Source organism: Glycine max, chromosome 18, assembly GCF_000004515.6.
Source record: "Glycine max cultivar Williams 82 chromosome 18, Glycine_max_v4.0, whole genome shotgun sequence".
In the NCBI taxonomy this organism is placed as follows: domain Eukaryota; kingdom Viridiplantae; phylum Streptophyta; class Magnoliopsida; order Fabales; family Fabaceae; genus Glycine; species Glycine max.
In genome coordinates this window covers 57,923,102-57,943,016 of record NC_038254.2, presented here as the reverse complement: position 1 = coordinate 57,943,016, position 19,915 = coordinate 57,923,102, and the positions used below count along the sequence as shown (strand labels likewise).

At 28.5% G+C, this 19,915-nt stretch overlaps 2 protein-coding genes across 2 annotated transcripts; both read right to left on the bottom strand.

Moving 5' to 3' along the window:
* Positions 1-699: 699 nt before the first annotated feature.
* FT1B (protein FLOWERING LOCUS T-like) lies at positions 700-2,986 on the bottom strand. The gene is made up of 4 exons (NM_001254292.1): positions 2,798-2,986; positions 2,591-2,652; positions 1,109-1,149; positions 700-929 (listed from the first exon to the last, which is right to left on the bottom strand). The coding sequence occupies exons 1-4, from the start codon at positions 2,984-2,986 to the stop codon at positions 700-702; spliced, it is 522 nt and encodes a 173-aa protein (NP_001241221.1).
* Positions 2,987-14,495: 11,509 nt separating this feature from the next.
* Positions 14,496-19,915, bottom strand: FT1A (protein FLOWERING LOCUS T-like). Its single transcript, NM_001254175.2, has 4 exons — positions 19,677-19,915; positions 19,449-19,510; positions 16,423-16,463; positions 14,496-15,107 (listed from the first exon to the last, which is right to left on the bottom strand). Exons 1-4 carry the CDS (start codon positions 19,875-19,877, stop codon positions 14,881-14,883), a joined length of 531 nt encoding a protein of 176 aa, NP_001241104.1. The 5' UTR covers positions 19,878-19,915; the 3' UTR covers positions 14,496-14,880.

Below are 19,915 nucleotides of genomic sequence, written 5' to 3'. Positions count from 1 at the left end.
ATAAATTTCCTTATCCAAGGAAATAATACAAATTTTTTACCGTCACTTTTGTTTTCGATTAGGTCAAACACAACCACCTTCCAAAAAAAAACACCTTTCTTTTTTAAGCCTTTTTACACCATTAGTCTTTGATTCCACAAATCTAGATGGACGGGCTTTGAGGTGGTTTACACCATAAAATAAAATTCATATATTGAAGAAAAATATAGGCATTAGGATTATTTCTTCATATATATTTTGTTTTATCGATAATATTGATAGGCAAAATAAATTACAACTTTATTAGTATTTAAGGATAACAAAATATTTAAGTAATGGTCAATCAAATAAAAAATAATAAAAAATATTTTTCAATATTTATTTTGTGTATATCAAAAATAGATATGAGAAAATTAATATAAACTCATATATTCTGTTTAACTAATTAAATTAAATCATCTTGATTTTATTTTGTGTTTGTATGGATATGAAATTAGCACAAAAGTTAGCCAAATATAATAAGAGATGTGATCAGAGAGGGGATAAAACTAGAAATAAAAAATAACAAAGCAGTTAAATGAATATTGTATAAAATCACTATTAAAGTAAACCCAACAATTTGAGTGTCTAGCTCCCGAGTAATGTATATATTACTACGTAACTACAATAATGTATTATTATCAAAATGAGGGGTTGACTATTATTTGAATTAATTATTAATCATGTCCTTCTTCCATCTCTTGCGGAATTATTTTGACGTTTACAGTTGAAGTAGGTTGCTGCCACTGGTAATCCAAGATTATAAACCTCGCTGAAATCTCTCGTGTTGAAATTTTGACGCCATCCTGGAGCATATATAGTTTGTCTACCTGACTGACGAAATAATATGAAAATAATACGATGAATTCCCATCATCGGTCGTGGACTCTCATAGCTCACAACCTCTTCACCTATTATACCATTACTATTAATTAGTACCACAGGAAAAACAAAACTAAATTTAATGATTTCGATTAATTATTAAAAGTGCAAGAAAATGTATTACTCCCATGGAAATAATATATGTAATATTTTAGCATATAATTAAAAAGGTTAGAAAACATTAAATAAAAGAAAGTTGACAACATACCGAAGTTTGCTCCTGTAGTTCCTGGAATATTGGTTACCAACCTGGGGATCCATCGAAGGGTTACACAACAGTAAAAGTTTGTAAGATAGTACTAGTAAAGATATATGTTTCATTTGGTAGAGGAGATTCAGATGAAAATACAAGGGAGAGAAGGAAAAATTTAAAATCTCACACCTTTAATATATTAATATATATATCATTACTTTTGTTGATTAAAAAATTTAATTAAAATATTTTTTTATCTATTTTATTTTTTATCCTTTCCACCAAAGAGAACATTAAGGATTATAAGATAGCTACCCTTATAGGTATAGGTGAGTTTGACTATAATATTTAAGAGAGAGGAGGATATTTTTTTTGGTAATTTTGATCTGTCCTTGTATTTTAGTGTGGGATCAGTACTTCTCTTGATAAACAATAAATACTAAACATTTGTTGAATGACCTCTAGATTTTATTTATGATTTATTACTTAGGATCTTGTTATTTTTTAATTGTTGAATGACCTCTAGGATTACTTTTGTTGCCTATTCATTGATATTTTATATTTTTTATATTTAATATTTAAACAACTAACATAATTTCTAAAAGAAATGTTTGCAATGATAAAATTTAAAATATCTTTATAAATCAATTCTAATTTATATATGACATGATTTGAAAATATAAATAATTGTTTTTCTTATCAAATTAAGGAACTGGTATCCTAAAAAGAACTCACTTCATATTTAAAAAAATTACTTTTTATATTTTTAAATAAATCATATGTTAAATTATTAATTATGCTTTAATTCAACCAATATATGAAAATTAATAGATAGTCAATATCTTAAAAATAAAAAACTAGAAACTTAAATTATGTTTTTAGTTAAATATATGTTTTTAATTATTTTATTATAATTAATTATTTAACAACTAAAATAATGAATTTATATTTAATAATTATAAAATTGAAGTATGAAAATAAGTAATTTATATATTATAATTATACAAGTGTTCAAATAAAGAAAACACAAGTAGGGTGTGTCTGTGGTCTATGTGAGTGTGTAAATATTGACTATAATATTTTTATAATATAATAGTAAATTTTATTGATTGAAATATTTTTATTTCACTCAATAATTGTGAAAGTAAAATATTAAACCCCTCCAACTAGTTTTGAGATTGAAGGAAGAGAACCAAAAGAAAAAGAAAATAGAAAGAAAAAAAGTGTTATATATGATAAGTGAAGTGATGAAAAATTAAGGAAGAGAGAAATGGAAATGAGAATAAAATGAAAGGAAAAGTGATTATATGTTTATATATAACACTTCATTTAATAATAATAAAAAAAAAGATGCTATAGTAACGTGAGTAGGGTGTACGTGTCTGTGTGAAGATATTGAAGAAGAATATTGTTGGATGTGATTTTGCCCATCTGTGCCTCAGACACAATGTTGTGGATTAATAGAGACTTAGATGCAAACGATGGATGGGCACTTACCAGTGCAAATATTCCCTCTGATTTGGATTTCCTGGGCTAGGTGCATCAGGATCCACCATTACCTGCAAATCATATTGTATATATAAATTATTAATTAAGTGCATGCAATAATAACTATTACGTGCATGCTAGCTGGATCAATAGAGGACGACGCAGAAAATTCGATAAATCAATTGAAATGAATGATAAACAGTATTATATATATACCAGGGTGTAAAAGGTCCTGAAGTCATCACCACCAACTTCAACTCTAGGTTGGTTGATGATTTGGAAGGGTTTGAGCTCACAGCAGTTGATAACTTCGGAGCAGCTGTCATATAGAATCCTAAGAGAGACGCAACTAGTGAAAGGCTCCAAAACATCTCCTACTACACGTCCAATGACAAGAGGGTCCATTGATCTAGGCACATTGAGAAGCTAAAAATTAGCTCTTCATCACCTATACTTTGAATATTTCTTCCCTTCAGTACTTAATGAGGAAAATGCCTGCTGCAGGCTATGCCTATTTATATATTCATGCTAGCTCTTGCGTACGTTTGCTGAGATATTACACCACCGCTAGATTCTTCTCCTTAGATTTATTTCTATAAGTGAGAGGGAGAAAAAAAAGGGCGTTCCATATATGTGAGGGAAAAAATATCCCTTTCATACTTGCATAGATGTTATCTCAAACTTCTTTTTGGTTGGCGCCACATACTTTAAGTAGTGGTCGTAAGACAAGCACCTTTACACTTGTGATGGAAGTGATTTTTTGTGTTTATATATATATCAACAGTTTTAAGGGAATTATATATATCCTATATTACTCAAGGAAAAGTAATAAAAATGATTTTACTTTTAAACCAAAAATGGTATTTTGACTTGATATAATCTCCCACAGATTTTTGCTATCATTTTTAATTTGGTGATAATTTTTTATAAGTCTTATTCCACCCATTTATTAGGTTGAACCTTATGTATTATAATAAACCATTACTTCCTTTCTAAAAAAGAAACCCATTACTTCCCTAATTTTCATTATTGATACATTTCTCCCCTCTCTTTCTCTATTGGTATTCACTATCTCTTTTCTTTCACCTTTTGCTTTATATATGCATCGACAAATTTTATGCTATACTATTCTGTCACTTGCGTTTATTGTTAAAAGCGTGTGCTTATTTTTAAAATAAACGACATTTTTAAATTTATCAAGAATATACTTAACAGTTTATTGATGGCGTATATATAGATGCGTGTGGGTGTGACTTTACATATACTTTTTTATATAATAACTAGGTTTACTTATTTATTTAGTTTCTTATAATTGCATAAATTTTATTCCTACACTTCATTTTTTTTTTGTTATTTGCTTTAGTCTCTATACATTTTTAAATTTGTTTTGATTTCTGCAGTTAAAAGAACTTAACGTCATTAAGGAGTGTTGGTGTGTGTTGTATTTTACAATATAAGTCCGTATACTTATCCTATCTTTATGTTTTAGTACTTATAGTTGTACAAGCTTTATATTTTAGTTCCAACATTTAAAGATGATCTATTTTAGTTCTTATAAGTACTTTTAATTGAGTTTTGGTCTTTGGTGTTAAAAAAAATTAATGTCATTAACAATAAATGATGTGGCATTGAAGTTTTACAAACAATTTTTTATGAGTGTTCATAGATTTAGATGAGTTGGATTTGGCCAAGCATCCAATTTATGAGTTAGGTTCGGTCAAGTTTGAGTACTTAAAAAAAAAACTCAACCTAAACTAACCCAATCACAAAAAGGGTTTAAGTTGGGTCAATGGGTTTGAATTTTTTTTCTAAAAAAGATTTCAAAATAATTTACAAAAAAATGTGAAATATAAGCAAACAATGTGAAATATTACACCAATGCATCTTTCAATTAATTTGCAACATGTGTTGCACTAGCTTTCATCTTATCTTCAAAATCTTGTTTAACCTTGCACAAAAGACATACTTAAAGAATTTCATAACTACGCAAAAAGCGTAATATCTTAGTCTTGCAAATGAGGTGGTTGATAGACCCTTCCTGTCCTGATGGTATGGTTAACATAAACTTCATGACTTTTTAAGGATAACTCAAGGACTAGTGGAGGTTCTTCTTTCTCCTCCAAGGTTAAGTCCAATACTAATGTGTGTTTTCTAACACTATTATGAATCGACACTTGCAATGTAAAATCGCCAAAATTTTCTAATAGTCATTAAATTGTTGAAAATTTGAAAATGCGATTTGTGTGATCTAGAAAACTATTATGCTACACATCAGTGTCAAAGGCGATTTTTGGTGACGATGCGTGGGAAAAGCATTATGTGATCTAGAAAATGAATTAAATGGCAACTTCTACTTTTTCAAGCATTTTATGTGACAAGATTAAATGATGCAAAAGTCCTCCCCATTGCAACACAAATTGTTACTCACAAGCTACCTCATCTAGTTTGAGTATCGCGTTGAACTCTATAGCCTCAAAGACTCTTCGATTTAGGATCAATAAGAATTAATTTGTATAAGAGGATTTAAAAGAAATAGAACTGACGAAATAAAGGGGATAAGATGTAGATGATGAGGAAAAAGAAAAGAAGCAAACAAATAGGGGAGAAAAGGAGGAGGAAGAAAAAGAAAAGACATAAGTATTGATAAAGACTAAAACATATACAAACCGATATCATCCATGGTTAACAACGCTAAGTTTTTAACAATAAAGATCAAAATAGAACTAAAAATTTGTATAGGTACTAAAACATATAGTTTTTTTAAGTGTATAGACTAAAATATAAAATTTGTGCAACTATAATTATAAGAATCAACATATAAAAAAGGTGCAATTATAAGGACTAAAATGTAAAGCACAACCCATGCCACATCAACATCCATCAATGACTTCAATTATTTTTGAATGATAGAGACCAAAACAAAACTGAAAGTGCTTGTTTAAAAATTAAATCTTTCTCTCAAAAATAATATAAAAATTAAAATGAATGATTTTTAAGTATATAGACTAAAATATAAAACTTATATATTTATAAATACTAAATGAGTAATTAAATCTAACAATAATGAGATTTAAATTTAAATTTGAATTTAGGATCATGATATTTACATAAATCTCCAACCATTTATCTAGTTCAATAGGTATGACTTTACATACATGCCACCAATTCTGAATTCAACAATGTATTTGTGCTTAACTTTTATCATAATATTCTTAATTCATTTTCTTTTTAGGTGATAAAATAAAATAAAATTAAGAAAACAATGTCATAACTTATTTTGTTCGTCATTTAGTTAACTTTTTTTTATCATATTATTCATTTGACAATTTTTTTCTTATCTCTTTTTTTACTATGAAAATATTGTAAGAAATTAAGGATGGTGAGAATAGCATTACTCAATAAGTTAATATGCATTATCTCTCTATTTAATCAAAAGGACATAACTAACTAAAGCCATTTGCTTCCACACATAAAGAAAAAAACAATTTTCCTAGGTTTGTCTTCTCTTAGATTTTCTTCCTATATTTGTAAAACCGAGAAAGAAAAGAAAAAGTGACAAGCCGCTATGTCGTGTTGTGTGAGAGAGAAAAGCATCTCTTAAAAGTTGAGAGGAGGAAAATGTGACGAAGCTTTTTTATTATGCTTTATGCTTGAAGCTTTTTATTCATTCCTTATGCTTACGCACTCATTATTGGATTACCGTAATATCCAATGATCGGGGTGAAAATCCAAAAGTAAAGGAAAAATAAAATAAATAACTGATGCAAACATAAGTAAACAGAAACAGAATAATTTGGAGTCTCTCGCATCCGATACAAAGACCTATATATGTTCTTCCCATCCCACAACCTGTAATTAATGTATGTCCACTCTGAAACCAAGGTAGTAGCAGCAGCTGGTAGATGTAGATCCCATACATAATATTAAGCATTTTAAAATTGAACACAATAGAGGGACTGCAAAAATTAAGTGCCCATGCAAGAGGGGCTACTAAATTGGAAAAAATGTTAACCATTCCTTAAAGACTCGTTTGATAAGATAAGAAAAGAAATTACAGGATACAAGAAATTTAATAAGACAAAAGTATGATAAATTTTTATTTTATCTAATGTTTGATATACACATTAAATAATCACTTAAATAATATATATTAGATAAAAGTTATTTATTAACAATATAAAATAGTTTTACATCGTTATCCAATCAAAATCTATTATATATGATAAGATTGTTGATTTTTATAATAATTATTTTAAAAATAATATAAATAATAATTTGTGATTGAAATAGATAATAATGACTACTAAAAACCTTTTAGGCTAATTGGGTATTGAACCCATGATTATTGGATATTATAATATGTGCAAGTCACTGAATCATTAAAGGTTTTTTGATATGTAATTATTTTTCATATCTTATATTTTTATTCTGTTTATTTTTATAATTTATGGAATTTTGATTTATTTTATGCATAAATATATTTTGAAAAATTTTATTCTATGCATATATATATGAAATTAAATGTATAATATTATGTTTCAATTATGAAATTATATGAGAATCTTATTCATAAGTATATTATATCTTGATCTTGAAATGCATAATATGATTTATTTTCATATAATTAAGTTTTATGTCTAAGTGATCTTTATAATTTTGATTAATTATGGATTAGCCACAACATCTATATTTTGATTAAAATTATCTATTAAGTTGTTTAAATATCATATAAAAATTAGACATAATATTGTGATTAATTGTATGTATATAATGAATTTTATCCCACATGAATTTTTATTATACTTGTATAATTATTTGGGATAAAATGACATATTATTTTTAATGATTTACGCACAAACATCATGAGGTATGTATAATTTTTCGATTTTATCATAAAGTAAATATTTGTGATAGAAATTAAATTATTTTTATGTTGTACCCGTAATACATGAATTTGAGTATGTAATTTGATTATTCTATCATAAGTTTTAATTGTTTCTTATTGAATTAAAAATTTAGCCCATAGGCAATTTTTATGTCACAAGATTCAATTTTCTAGTATGTTTACATTGGTAAAAGATACAATTAAGATTAGTATGCCTCAAATTTTGACAGAAGCCTTTGAATTTCGCAGCTTCTCAAACTATTAGTTTTTTTTTATATTTAATGTGATATTTCCAAACTCAAAGGAGATAACTATAAAATATGGAAGGAGAGAATTCTTTTGCAATTGGGGTGGATGGATGATAATTGATATGCTTACGTAATTTAAATATTTAAATCACATAGCAATTGTCTAATTTTCCTCTCTTTTATTGCTTCTTTTGTGTTAGAACATTAGGAAATCAGCTTCTTTTGAGTTTTTGTCCAATAAATGCTAAAATTATCTAATTTACAGTATTTTGGAGTGTATTTTTTTATAGAATTACACAGTAGGAGGCCTGGAAGATGGTTGAAGAACTGGAGCAGCTCGCTCAGCGCATCAACAATCGCTCAATGCGAGGAGCCAACTTGGAGGTCAGGTTTAGCGCGCATTTGGCGGCTTAGCGCGCATCTGCAACTTAGACTACATTTGGCGAAAGGTCTATTAGTGGGTATTTTATTGGATATGCCGAAAGGTCTAAAGGTTATAGGTTTTATTGTCCATATTATATTACTAGGATTATGGAATCAAGAAATGCCAAGTTTCTTGAAAATGACTTGATCAGTGGGAATGATCAATTGAGAGACTTAATTAGGTTCTAAAATTGATTATATAGAGTCTTAACCTTCCACATCAAGTGAAAGATTGATTGTAATTCATACCCTTCAAGTTCAAAGGGATGATGAACAACACATGATTGGCATTTCACAACCTGTTGTAGATAATCCAGTAAATCAAGTTAATCATTAAATTCCTGAAAATGATGAACAACCAGTTGAACAACATGATCCCCAAGGAAATGTTGATGCAACATTAAGGAGGTCTACTAGAGTAAGAAAATCAGCTATTCTTAGTGATTATATTGTATATTTGCAAGAATCTAACTATAATATTGGAGTTGAAAATGATCCCGAAACTTTTAATCAAGCCATGAGTTGTAAAGAGTCAAATTTATGGTATGATGCCATGAAGGATGAGATCAATTCCATGTAGAGTAATAGAGTTTGAAACCTTGTAGAGTTGCCTAATGGGGCAAAGGCCATTGGATGTAAATGGGTCTTTAAGACCAAAAAGGATTCATTAGGCAACATTAAGAGATACAAGGCAAGACACAATGCTGAGGAATTTACTCAAAAAGAAGGAATCAACTACACAGAGACTTTTTCTCTAGTATCTAAGAAAGATTCTCTTCGTATTATCTTGGCATTAGTTGCTCATTTTGACCTTGAGTTGCAACAAATGGATGTGAAAACAACTTTTCTTAATGGTGATTTAGAGGAGGAGGTTTATATGAAACAACCTGAAGGCTTCTCCTCTAATAGGGGTGAGCATTTGGTTTGCAAGCTTAATAAATCTATATATGATTTAAAACAAGGCTCCCGTCAATGGTACTTTAAGTTTCATGGGATAATTTCTTCATTTGGTTTTGATGAAAACCCCAGGGATCAATGCATATACCACAAGATACCACAAGGTTAGTGGGAGTAAAATATGTTTTCTTGTTTTATATGTAGATGATATTTTACTTGCAGTCATTGATCGGAGTTTGCTACATGAGGTGAAACAATTTCTCTCTAAGAATTTTGACATGAAGGATATAGGTGATGCATCTTATGTCATCGGCGTTAAGATTCATAGAGATAGATCTCGAGGTATTTTGGGTCTATCACAGGAAATCTATATTAATAAAATTATAGAGATTTCGGATGAAAGATTATTCATCAAGTGTTGCTCCCATTGTGAAGGGTGATAGATTTAATTTGAACCAATGTCCATAGAATGACTTTGAGAGGGAACAGATGAAAAACATTCTTTATACTTCAGTTGTTGGAAACCTCATGTATGCCCAAGTATGCACAAGGCCTGACATTGCTTTTGCAGTTGGAGTGTTAGGAAGATCTCCGAGTAATCTAGGTATTGACCATTGGAGAGCTGCTAAGAAAGTGATGAGGTACCTTCAGGGGACCAAATATTACATGCTTATGTATAGATAGACAGACAATCTAGATGTGATTGATTATTCAGACTTAGACTTTGTTGGCTCTGTTGATTCTTGCAAATCAACATCTGAGTACATTTTCATGATGGCTGGTGGAGCTATTTCATGGAGGAGTGTTAAGTAGACTTTGACTGCTACTTCTACCATGGAAGCTAAGTTTATCTCGTGTTTTGAAGCTACATCACATGGTGTATGACTTAAAAGTTTCATTTCTGGGCTGAAGATAGTTGACACTATTTCAAGGCCTTTGAGAATTTTCTGCGATAACTCAGCTTCTGTCTTTATGACTAAGAATAACAAAAGTGGAAGTCGAAGTAAGTACATCGATATTAAGTACTTAGTCATTAGAGAAAAAGTAAAAGACAAGAAAGTGGTCATTGAGCATATAAGCACTGAGTTGATGATCATTGATCTTTTAACTAAGAGCATGCCACCATTTAAATTTAAGGATCATGTAGAAAGAATGAGACTTGGTTCCACTTTATGATTGTATACTTACATGTTAAAATTGAAACTTTTATATTGTGATATTTTCTCATATTTAGGTGTACATTAATTTATTTGAGAAAAATTATGTTTTGGACCAAGAATAAACATTGGGTTTATTCAATAAGTTTTATTATCACTCTGAGTATATTGCTTGAGAAATTGAGCATATTGTAATACATGGATGATATTACTCGTTATAAGAGAAACTATCACTATGATTCATATATTCATTTCTTAAGAAGAATGAACATTGAGTCAAAATGTTTGGACCAAGTGGGAGAATGTAATAATTTTGGTCTCAATATTTTGGAAAATGAAAGGCTCCATTTTGAAACTGAGAAGCCAAATTGAATGGTCACTAATGGGTGATAATGACCACTAATGGGTGGTAATGACCACTAATGAGTGGTAATGACTTCTAAATGCATTATTGATGATAGAATGTCTATATATAGCACATGTATTTGGTCCCTGAGCTCATCTCTTCCAATTCATCTGATACACCGTCTAGAGAGAGAGAGAAAGAGAGTTTGGAAGAAGCAAAACAAGACAACTCTTTCATGACAATGACTAGAGCTATAATTTGATTTTTATTTTTCCGCATTTTGTTAATGACCTATGTTTCTTTTTGTAGTTTGTAACATCACAGGTTAAAAATTTTAGTCTAACATTAAGATGATGATTTTAGTCCTTATATATCTAAAATATGATTTATTTTGTTTGGGCTTATATTTTAATTTAAATCTAAGAACGAACCGAATTCATTACATTTAAGAAAATATGAGCACTAAAACTACTATTTTAAAATATAGGGATTAAGTAGCCCTTGACTTATGTAAGGATATATACCCTAGTTTTTAAAAAATACTGATTATGCTTGCATAAAATAGTTATAAGGTTATATTATCATATCTTATAATATCATGGCTAATTGGTCCTAAGGCTTCAGTTGCCTCCGATCATAGATTATTTAGGATTTATTTAATTTGATTTTTTTTATTTCATGCTTTCAAATGAATGATTGTTAAAATATACCACTTACTTTCAATTTATACTTTATTTATTTTTCTTTCTAATACGTATTTTTCAAACAAAAATCATGTAACATCAAAATCAAGTTTAACCATTATCAATTATATAGAATCATGTTGATCTAAAATAATTCTTTCATTGCATATCTAAACACACACTTAAATCCCTTAACCTCATTCCCCTATTATGAATTAGGTTAAATTATTTTGTAGGTTTTGAACTATTATTCACTACTAGAAAAGCTTGTTTCTATGACACACATTCTAAGATGATTTCTTATGACCGTCTTAGAATGCCACATAGTGGCAATTTTGTAATAACATGGAACGACGACAACGACGGTCTTGTTGATGACCGTCTTCGTTGACTGAATAATTACAAAAGCCCTAGCTACTGAACCGCACCCGAAAAGCTTTCAATCTTGCCTCTCGGCTTGTGTCTCGTGTCTCGCCGTCTGTCGTGTGTTCCAGCAGTCATCCCTCTTGAGTTCGACGTAGTGTGGTTGGGTTTTTTGGTGGCCTGAGTTCGTGCACTACCAGGAGTCATCCCTTGCCTCTGTATTCACATAGGTAACGAAATGTCTTTATAATCCCTTGTTCACACAAATCCTCTTCGCACACAAACAATTTTTAGTGTTTAGCTTGAATGTTAGGCCTAGGGTTTAGGCATATTCAAAATTTCTTAAAAGGCCCTACAAACTTAGTCTGGGGTTATTAGTACCATGAAGAAGGTATGAAACAAGGGTTTTGAATGGCTTTGACTAACTTGCATTTATTTTTCAATCTCGTGCAGCTTAATACTTAGCGAGGACGAAAAGGCGGTAGAAAGTGCTTACCTTAAGGTAACCTCGATAGCTTGGTTTTATTATTGTTCTTTGGATTGAAATTTTTATTTTTAGTCTTAGAAATATTGCCATTGTACCAAGTTTGTGTTTTTGTTGGCATTTTCATTCCCGTATAGTGATTCACTTAGTTAAGCATCTAAACCTAGGTCTTGAATTACATAGGGTCTTTTTGTTTTGTAATTGTCAGTCGTACCTCAACACTTTCGGGAACATTTTCAATATAATGATTCAGTATAAGCATGTACAGCGATGTCTTGAATGAATTAATGGTGTTTTTCGTTTGTAATTGTCAGTCCTACGTCAACACTTGCGGCTTAATTGACACACAAAGTAGCAACACTTGGTGCTTTTAGTTGAGTCTGATGGTTGTGGGAATTCTTACCCTATATGATATAGGGTCTTTTTGGTTTGTAATTGTCTGAATAAGCTGCCCTTTAGTATGCATTGAGAGTTTTTGGGTAAGGCCACAAGGTGTGTTGAGACCCTTTGGATATGGAAGTGTTTGAAATGGGGCATACATAAGGAAGGTTGTATCAAAATATAGATTTTTTGTTTGTCATTAGAAAAAGCTGCAATTCGTACATGGTTATTGAAGTAGGAAAACCATTTAGACTGAACTCTGCTTTATGATTTTGTCATTGGCAGACAATAATGTTTGATGAATGACTGTGTTCCTACAACCACATTGTTTGGTGCAGAAATCATAGAGGATTCCTAGAACCAGATTGTTATTTACTAGTAGTAGAAAGGTGGATCTAAAGTTATTCTACTTACATATCCTTATACTTTCGTCGGTCACTGTGAACTCCTAAGCCTACATATTCAGAAGACAAAGGACCCTATCCAGAGGCTGAGCATCAGCAATATAGGATTCCCTCGATCTGGTTCTTTATTAGATTCTGGATCAGCAATATAAGAGAAAATGAATGTATCTCTCTCCTTTTAGAAATTTTCAGTATTACCGAGTATTAATGCTACTTATTCTAAGTATTAATCTCAAATAGTAGTGATTCAGCCACTTTTAATTAGGTTTTTAATTTTTTTTTTCAAATAGGTCCTTTAACTTTATTAATTTTTTAATTGGATTCTTCCATCTAACTGTTGTTAAAAAAAATCAGCACAAAATCTAATTAGTTCCTGAATCCAGTATTGTCACTTACATCTACATTCTAGCATTCTTACTTTACAAGTTTTTTTTTTAACCTAGTATTCTCAACTAAGTTTTTTATTAAATATTCTCACTTCTGCAAATTCACTCAACCCAAATATTCTTTCACATTCTCATAAGGCTTTAGCTTAGATCAACATTGCTGCAAACACGAACAATATTCAGACAATTAATTTTCTGTAATAACAGTTAGACGAAAAGATTCAATTAAAAAATAAATATAAGTTCAAAAACCCAATTCAAATAATAATTCAAATACCTAAATAAAAATCATCAAAACAATTGAAGAATGTACGGAATAATTTAACCTTTAGATTGCATGGGGTTAAAAACTGGATGAAAAATATTCAGTATCATGAACTCACACAACCAGACAAGGGAATATTTTAGGCATAAAAAAAAGACAAAGGAATATTTTATTTTGGTCATGATCGCTTCTTATGGTTTTCATAGGTCAGGATCGCTTCTTATGGTTGCTTGGACAACAAATAATTTCAAAATAAAATGCCATAGCTTATTCAACTTTAATCCGGTATCAAATTGGAATTTATCTCCTCTAAAATAAGAATTGAAAATCATCCGAAAAATTGTGAGCAGACTCTGTCATATATCAGTTTTTCTATAAATGCTGTCTTCTATAGGAGCCAATAAATTTAAGACTATTGGTTAAATATAAATAATCGCGCTTCAGTTAATTTACGTGCTTGATAGTGTAGTATGAGTATTTGTAAATAAAAAAAAAAATCAGAAGTAATTTTTTATTCTTAATAGTTTCATTTAGAAAAGAGGATTTTATATTTTTTTTACCATGTTAAATAACACTCTTTTTCCTCCAAAGGACATAGGCGTGAACAAACAACTCACTTTGATTAGATTAGGAACACAACTGTAAAGCGATCCATATTTCGGTTATTGCTTTGCGGTGGACGAAACCGGTCCAGCGGGGAGCGTTAAAAACTACGCCAAGGGTGCGACTTCTCTTATTCATGAGTTAAAAATATGCCCATTATTTTGATGTGAAAATATGTAATCCGATCCTGACTTCTTTCACGTTTTTGTAACTTTTTTCTGGCTCTAAGAAATCCTTTGATTTAATTTAGAAATAGAGCTCGCAATGAAAAAACAAAGATGTTATTTATAAAATCAACAGAATTAATCAATTACTTTGCTCTTCATAAATATGAGTTTGAAGAACAAGTAGATTAATCGATTATTTCCTCATACGTACATAATTATTTGTGAATGTGTCTCCTTTGATTACCAAGATCAGAACCTTCATGCAGCTTGAGTGGAATCTGGTGTTCCAACACACATTCAGAGAAGCTAATCAGATTGCAGATTACCTTGCTGGGAAATTAATGGCTCGTCTGAAGATCTTCAGTTTGGCAGGTATGTCCAAATGACCTTCATACTAAGCTTATTGCTGATGCCCTAGGCACCTTTTTCTTTAGGGGCCATTAGCTCTTTCATACTAATATTATTTTTTAATTGAAATTCGTGTTGATTTTTTTATATAATATATATTTATATTTAATAAATACTTAAATATAAAAAGAAGTTATTTATTATTTCATGTTGAGCTGATAAAAACTCGGGATATATATTAATAATAGTTTTCTTTCTATTATCTTCTTCTTCCACTGCTTTGATCATTTTCTCGTTTACAGTTGAAGTACATGGCCGCTACTGGTAATCCAAGATTATAAATCTCAGCAAAGTCTCTAGTGTTGAAATTCTGGCGCCAGCCTGGAGGTTGCAGAGTTAGTCTACGCAGCTGACGAAATAACACAAAAACTATTCGATGAATCCCTACTATTGGACGTGGACTTTCATAGGAGACAATCTCTTCTCCTGTAAATTACCCTTTATTGAAGTAATAAATAAATCCACATATATTGATAACAGTTCAAAGACAGTCTATTACAGCATGACACAAATTTTATAGCTTAATCAAAATATTTACTATTTCTCACATGCAATTTATATCTTAAAATATAAATAATTATCATATACTCATTCGAATTAATAAATTTCTTACGAGATTTAATATGGTTTATAATTAAAATAATGATGGACATATTTTCTTTTATCTAAATCACATTCACACATATCCTCCACTATAACCTATTATGTTTGAGAAAGAAACACACATACGAAATTAACTCTCTCAACAAAAGGTTTTACCATACAAACAATTCGAATTTGAGTTTTTTTTCTTCAAATTAAACATTCCTGTAGCAAGGTGAACTAATCACTTGATGATATGAATAGTCGAGGATATATATGCACACAAGTAAATCATTTCTAAGAAAATGAATATCTTATATAATTAAAAATTGGATTAAAAATTTGGGTCATTTGAATCATGCTCATGAAATTTAAATTTCTTAATTATTATAATAATTTTTTTGTATAGATATTAACTCAAAATACTTGTGTATTCTGTTAAAATGTTTGAAATAATTTATGCTACAATTTTAAGAAAATCATTATAAAATGTAAATCAATAATTCAATGATATATTATTCTGATTTATAATTTGAAAAATAAATTAAAGATTTAAATAATTGCAACTAATTAAATATTTCACTAATTAAATTTATTTTTTAAAGAGTTTCTTATTCAAATACTTTTTATTTTTTTATGATATCTTAAAATATAATTCATAAAATAGAATCACAAATTATAAATTGGGAACTTTTTGTTATCATTTCGAAACTTTTATATAAATTTAAAATAGACCCTTATATGAAAAAATAAAGTTCACTTTCTTTTTTTTATACTCTCCATTAAAACTTTTAGCTCTCTTATTTTAAATTTTAAATTCAATATATTTTGTTGAATTATTTATTCGTATAGTTTTTATTATTTTAAATATTTCCTCTATTTAATATATATTTTTACATTCTACATTTCTACCTAAACAAACAATATATTTTATTATAATTTGAAATATACTTCATAAATTTTTAATTTATATTCTAAATTTAAAACACTGATACAATTAATAAGATGTTTTATAACTGATTGAAAGTAATATCAATTTAAAGAAATTTGAGATTTACTTTGATCAGACATAATAACACGAAGGCTTTATAATTTACTGCCAATTAAATATAAAAGGTGTACAAGGAAGATATATAGAAAATAAGAATTGTGCACATACCGAAGTTTGCCCCTGTAGTTGCAGGAATATTGGTTATCAACCTATTCATTCATCAATGAAAAAGAATTTCAATTCGTAATTTGTTAATAAAATATATTTAAGCAAAGTGGCGTCCAATATAAAATTTTGAGCAAATTATAACAATAATTTCTGAGATTTCGTGTAATTACACAAATATACTTACTTTTTCAATTATTATATTCATCTCTTTGGTAAGGTGTGTTAGTATAAAATTTGTAGAAATATTAAAGAATATCATTATAATGTTTTCAAAATATCAATATAATGTTTTCAAACATATAACCGAATGTTAGTACAATATTTTCAAATTTAAAGAAAATCAGTGTAAAATAATAAATAAATAAATAAAATTATGTGTAAGATGTAATTTAATAAAAAGCTCAGGAGGTATTATGGTAATTTTCTCTAATATTTTATATTTTCTTTAAGATAACATTATTTCATGTTAGTAGTTTAAATTTAGAAAATTAAAAGTTGATCCGCGTGGATGAGATATTTTATGAGAAATAATAATACCTAAATAGTTATTTATTTGAACATTCCACAACATCTATTTTCTTATTATCCCATAAGTAAAATTATTCTTGAACAACCAATATCCTTGAAAAGATAGAAAGAAAGAAGAAAAAAGTGATTCACAAGTAAAAATGTGTTTACTTATATGGATCATTTATAAATTTAAATCAACCCAATTAATATGGGTTTGGATTTTGAGGATTTGGATTAAATTTAATTCAATATGTTCAAATCCAATAATTAATAAGTAATTATGGATATTATTTTTGAATTTATAATTCAACTTGACCCGTCATATATATATATATCAAGTGAGAAGAATATTTTATTATAAGAGGTGAGAAGATTAAATAACATATCATATATATATATATATATATATATATATATATATATATATATATATATATATATATATATATATATGTGAGTTTATTTAATAATTATTTATGAATTTTTAACATAAACACTGTTATTTTTTTTATATGAATGTATTAATAAATTATAATTAAAATATATCTTAAAATATATCAATAATATAATTTATTAACGCATTTATACTAAAAAATATATATATGTATATTGACAAACTTTTATATATATATATATATATATATGTGAGTTTGTTAATATACACATTTTTATTTTTTAGTACGAGTGCATAACAAATTATAAATATTAAATATTATCTTAAAATATATCCATCATGTAGTTTATTAACACATTTACACCAAAACATGAATACGTATATGTTAACCAATGTTTTATTATTATTAAGATATTCACTTTTCTTTTTTTTATGAACATGTTAATAATCTATAACTAAAGATTCTCTTGAACAAAAGATTCTCTTGAAATATATCAACTAGTTTGCTCCGTGCTATTCATTGTTGTACTTTCAGCGTTGACAAAACTGATACCAACTAAACATAATAAGTACTTACGCAAGCGGGCGCTGCTTTTGTAAAAATAATATCCGAGTTAAGACGATAATACATTTTTTTATAGAACTTTTATTTTTGAACAATATATATATATATATATATATATATATATATATATATATATATATGAACCTAAATGAAACAAAGTGTGTTATACGTATAGAAATCATGCATAATGAAAACATGTATAAAGCTTTCTCACGTGTTAGAAGCTACGTTAAAAATCTATTAGAGTCAGGTCAGACTTGATCTAATAGCATTATAAGATGAGATTATAATAGGAAACACTACGTAAAAACATTTTCTTAATCAAGAGACTCGTTTACATGTTAATATTGTGTAACCGTGGGAGTTTTAGCTACCATGTTAGGATTATTTCCTTTCTTGTAAATGGTTTGGGCACCCATTGTGCCCCTGAAATATAGTTACATATTTTTGCTGAGTAAAAATAAAAAAAGAGATTCGTTTACAAACTTTTTTTTCACATATAGGGGCCAAATAAAAAAGAAAAGGAAGAAAAAAAAATATTTAAACAAGTACTTTTTATACCTGTTATTGAAAAAAATCAGAGTATTTTTCAGAAAGTAAAAAGATATGGATGCAAAGTTTAAAAAGCATCTAAGTATGATAGAGTATATGTTTACCAAAAGATAGAATAGAGAAAAGGTATGAGAAAAGTTCAGAATATATATTTGGAGTCAATGAAAAGTAGATGCTAGAAGTATAGACTATCTATCAAGATATATGCAATCTCACGTAAACATTAACACCACTCTAAGAGGAAGTTTAAATTGATTTGGAGAGAAATGATGGTGGATAAAAAAGGCATCTAGATTAATTTTTATAAACCCTATTGCCATAAACTTCAATATATCTAAAAACTGCAAGGCCATATATCATATGTTTTTATATATATAAAAGATTATCAAACTGAAGAGATTATGTAAATTTTTTAGAATTTTATAGACTTACCTCCTGTATCCAATTTATAAATTCGTAAGAATCTATTTCATTTAAAAATAATAATAAAATATTTATAAATAATATATCAATTAAATATTTCAACAATATAATAATAAAAAAAATTATAAATTATAAAATACTTAAATAACCAAGTCTAATAATATATCATTACTAGATAATAACGTGCAGATATTATAATAGTGTGGTAGATTATTTCCATCCAAAGTTTAACGTTATTAGAGAACATGTGTTTAATATTATTAAAGGTGATAATTATTTTATCAGAAAATAACATACTAAATGAATGTAGACAGAAAATAATTCAGAATGACTTATATTTTGGTTGAATTTTTTTAACTTACTGAGTTAATAATAAACTCAAGAATCGAACGAATTTACTTAAAGTTTATAAAGTCTATTAAAAAGAGAATTTATACACAAGTCAATTCATCGAAGATAAGTGAACTCGTAATTAAATACGTACGTGCATCCGTACGTGAATATATATGTATAGTTTCGATGACTTATTTCATCAAGGTGGAGCAGATCATGGAAGCGAGGGAGGGATACTTAATTAATTACCAGTGCAAATATTCTCTCTGGGTTGGATTGCCTGGGCTAGGTGCATCAGGATCCACCATAACCTGCAAATTATGTAAGTGCCATGCATGCAATAAAATCAACCATAATTATTAACGACCCTAAAGAGTGACAGAAACGTACGTATGTAGATAATTCGATATATAATAAATCAATTAAAATGAAGATATAATATAAGTTAAAGGCAATTAACACATAATTACATAATACCAGGGTGTAAAAGGTCCTGAGGTCATCTCCACCAATTTCAATTCTTGGTCGATTGAGGATTTTGGAGGGTTTGAGCTCACAGCAGTTGATAACTTGAGGGCAATTATTATAGACTATCCCCATAGAAACGCTACTTGTGAAAGGCTCCAAAACATCTCCTATTACACCTCCAATAACAAGAGGGTCCGTTGATCTAGGCATAATAAATTAATATCGATAAGTTGGTCACCTTCTATCGG

Bases quoted from the DNA above. Each gene is read 5' to 3' on its own strand.
- FT1B (NM_001254292.1), bottom strand. From the start codon at position 2,986: ATGGACCCTCTTGTCATTGGACGTGTAGTAGGAGATGTTTTGGAGCCT. The intron at 2,653-2,797 runs GTATATATATAA...TATGATTTGCAG, and splicing joins TCAGGACCTTTTACACCCTG to GTAATGGTGGATCCTGATGC. The intron at 1,150-2,590 runs GTAAGTGCCCAT...ATGGATCCCCAG, and splicing joins CAGAGGGAATATTTGCACTG to GTTGGTAACCAATATTCCAG.
- FT1A (NM_001254175.2), bottom strand. From the start codon at position 19,877: ATGCCTAGATCAACGGACCCTCTTGTTATTGGAGGTGTAATAGGAGAT. The intron at 19,511-19,676 runs GTATTATGTAAT...CATAATTTGCAG, and splicing joins TCAGGACCTTTTACACCCTG to GTTATGGTGGATCCTGATGC. The intron at 16,464-19,448 runs GTAATTAATTAA...ATGAATGAATAG, and splicing joins CAGAGAGAATATTTGCACTG to GTTGATAACCAATATTCCTG.